General features: G+C 40.0%; 1 protein-coding gene across 1 annotated transcript in view; it reads right to left on the bottom strand.

Annotated features, from left to right (window-relative positions):
- Nucleotides 1-3,085, bottom strand: part of LOC106814948 (cuticlin-1-like) — a 15,810-nt gene that overhangs the window by 11,291 nt on the left and 1,434 nt on the right. Inside the window, exon 3 of the mRNA XM_014819342.1 lies at nucleotides 660-729. Coding sequence (XP_014674828.1) covers nucleotides 660-729 — 70 coding nt within the window. The remainder of the gene's footprint in view (nucleotides 1-659; nucleotides 730-3,085) is intronic.

The following is a 3,085-nucleotide window of genomic DNA, read 5'->3' on the forward strand; positions in this document are numbered from 1 at the left end:
ATTATATATATATATATATATATATATATATACTATCAGGAGTGTATCAATATTGATACACTCCTGATACTATATAGTTTTAACAATACGACACTGTAATTGGTGCTAAGCATGTCACGTGCTATGAAACGTAACGCAATGATGCCCGCTGAGCACGCAATCTATGTTTACTCTATAGTCTTGGAATTTGTGTATTCGCCTACAATTGTCCTTCAAGGCGAATATTAAATGATATCATATCATGCAATAATTATATATATATATATATATATATATAAATATATATATATTCCGTAATTCCGTACAACCCAGCGCAATGGATATTCTGCTGTTCTAATACTATATATTTGTTACATAATTAACAGTTTATTAGTACATTAATAATAGTTAATTATGTCACAGTACATAATTGTCTTTGCTCCATTTAATAATCATTAGTTAATGAACCCGTGAAGTAACTAATAACTCTGTAACTAACTGATGGTATTACGACAACTATCCACCAGAGCAGACATGTGGCCCGCGGGTAACTTGCGCTAACAGTAATGCTGAACAAATTGCGGAAAAAACAGGGCGACCCCAGCGGCAATGCTTCCACTATTACTGCATGATACGCAGCGTCGTACCTTTACTACGAGCATTACAGTTGAATAATTTACCTTCCATGGGATTTGCCGGTTCCACCATCGGCAAGAACCGATCTTGCGCCTCCACATTAATGGCCGCTATCTATAATAGTAAAATAAAGTGGTTATGATTCCGTAACATGTACTGTCGTAGGCAGACACCCACCCACGCACGCACGCACGCACGCACGCGCGCACGCAGTCACGCGCGCACGCACGCACGCACGCACGCACGCACGCACAAACGCGCGTACGCCAGCTATCGTATAGGAAAACTCACACATGTACAAGCCATCACATAGATGTAGAAACAACCTACATAGACAAAAAACACAACATAAGCCGAAATACGCAAGCTAATACACGCAAGCTCATACACACGCGCACGCACGCACGCACGCACGCACACACGCACGCACGCACGCACGCACACACACACGCATCCACGCACGCCGGCGCACACGCGTGTGAATAGAACGAAAGTGCGCGTCCAAGCGAATCCGTAGATATATAATTCAGATGGTTTCATTATCGTCTAAAATATAGCAGTTTATAGAGCATAATGAATCTAATATCACGAACTGGTCGGAGACATGACAAAATAATAATGGAGTTCTAATTTCATCAGTGCATGGGTGGAGGAACGGGCGGGCATACACGATATCTTTGTCACGCGACCCGGTGGAGCGTATAAGCTTTTCTCGCGACGTGTAATAAATTTCTCATGGCCCGCTGGCTTTATGATAGTTACGCTTTCGGTGTATAAACTGCGGCTTAGGCCGTGTGACTGTCTGCCAGCACGCCCGAGTCGTTCGCCGAATGTCTTTCGCGTTGCATGAACGCACGCGCTCGGCCGACGCGCGGGGCTTGAGGCGACGGCACGATACGCGATGTGGGTCAATAGTGCCTTACTACGGCTCGCGGACCTGCCGCGACGCGCAATTGTTCGCGGGGCCTGCATTCGTGAATAGCGCGGAATTCCGAGAGCGAGCTCTGTATACACACGCGCCACTGATTAGGTCAATCTGGGGGTTTTTCACTTTGCTGCGTGCGTGGAATAAAAGGAAAACGTTGCTACCGAACTTTCTATGCCACACGCACACACGTATACATATATACGCATATATAATTATATATATATATATATATATATATATATATATATATATATATACTATATATATATATATATATATATATATATATATATATATATATATATATATATATATATATATATATATATATATATATATATATATATATATATATATATATATATATATATATATATATATATATATATATATATATATATATATATATATATATATATATATATATATATATATATATATATATATATATACATATATATATACATATATATATTTATACTAGCCTGGTACCCGGCGTTGCTCGGGGAAAAACGCGTAGGAACAACTTTTAAGAGCAAATTCAGCCACATATACTTACTTAATTCTAAAATATTGTTTACCCTCCCCCCTTCACTCATACGATCCATATCAGAAAGGAAAGAGAAGCGTGTGTGTGTGTGTGTATGTATGTGTATAGCAGGATATAGCGTGCGTGTAACACGATAGAACTGCATATAGAATGACGTCTCACATAGAAAGCGTGTGTATAGTCTGATGTAGCGTGATGTAGCGTGGTTTATGTAGCGTGATGTAGCGTGGTTTATGTAGCGTGATGTAGCGTGGTTTACGTAGCGTGATGTAGCGTGGTTTATGTAGCGTGATGTAGCGTGGTTTATGTAGCGTGATGTAGCGTGGTTTATGTAGCGTGATGTAGCGTGATGTAGCGTGGTTTATGTAGCGTGATGTAGCGTGGTTTATGTAGCGCGATGTAGCGTGACACAACGTGTACACATCGTGTGCATAGCGTGTACGTAACGCGATATTGCACGTGTATATCATGCATGTGCATGACGTAATATGCCGTGATATATCTGGATATAAGAGCTGGATGGAGATACTTCCATGTAGCGTGCGTATATCGTGTGCGGTACTATGCACTCGGGGTCAGGAGCACAGCACTCCCTATTCAATGAAAGAACGCAGGCCTGGTTGTAAGAATGCGACCGCGAATGTGTACTTCGTCTTGCCACCGGGGAAGGGCGTGTGAACAGCGGAGATAATATTCCAACATGTGGTTTATCTCTGGCATTCTTAACGGAAGGATATAGGTGATATGAAGAGCTTGTAATACGTATTATATATATATTAGAAGTAGATAATAGGGTCCCTATTATCCCTTTCTTATCCCCTTATTCCCCCTTATCTGTTTCTGATATATATACATATTATAAAATGTGTTAGAAGCTCTTGGTGGTATATTATTGGTGGTTTATTGTGCGCCTGTTGGTACTTTGCTTTTAACGTATCGTGATATATATATATATATAAAGTAGGGATATATATATATATATATATATATAT

The sequence above is a fragment of the Priapulus caudatus genome, unplaced genomic scaffold (genome assembly GCF_000485595.1).
Source record: "Priapulus caudatus unplaced genomic scaffold, Priapulus_caudatus-5.0.1 Scaffold1011, whole genome shotgun sequence".
NCBI classification, from domain to species: domain Eukaryota; kingdom Metazoa; phylum Priapulida; class Priapulimorpha; order Priapulimorphida; family Priapulidae; genus Priapulus; species Priapulus caudatus.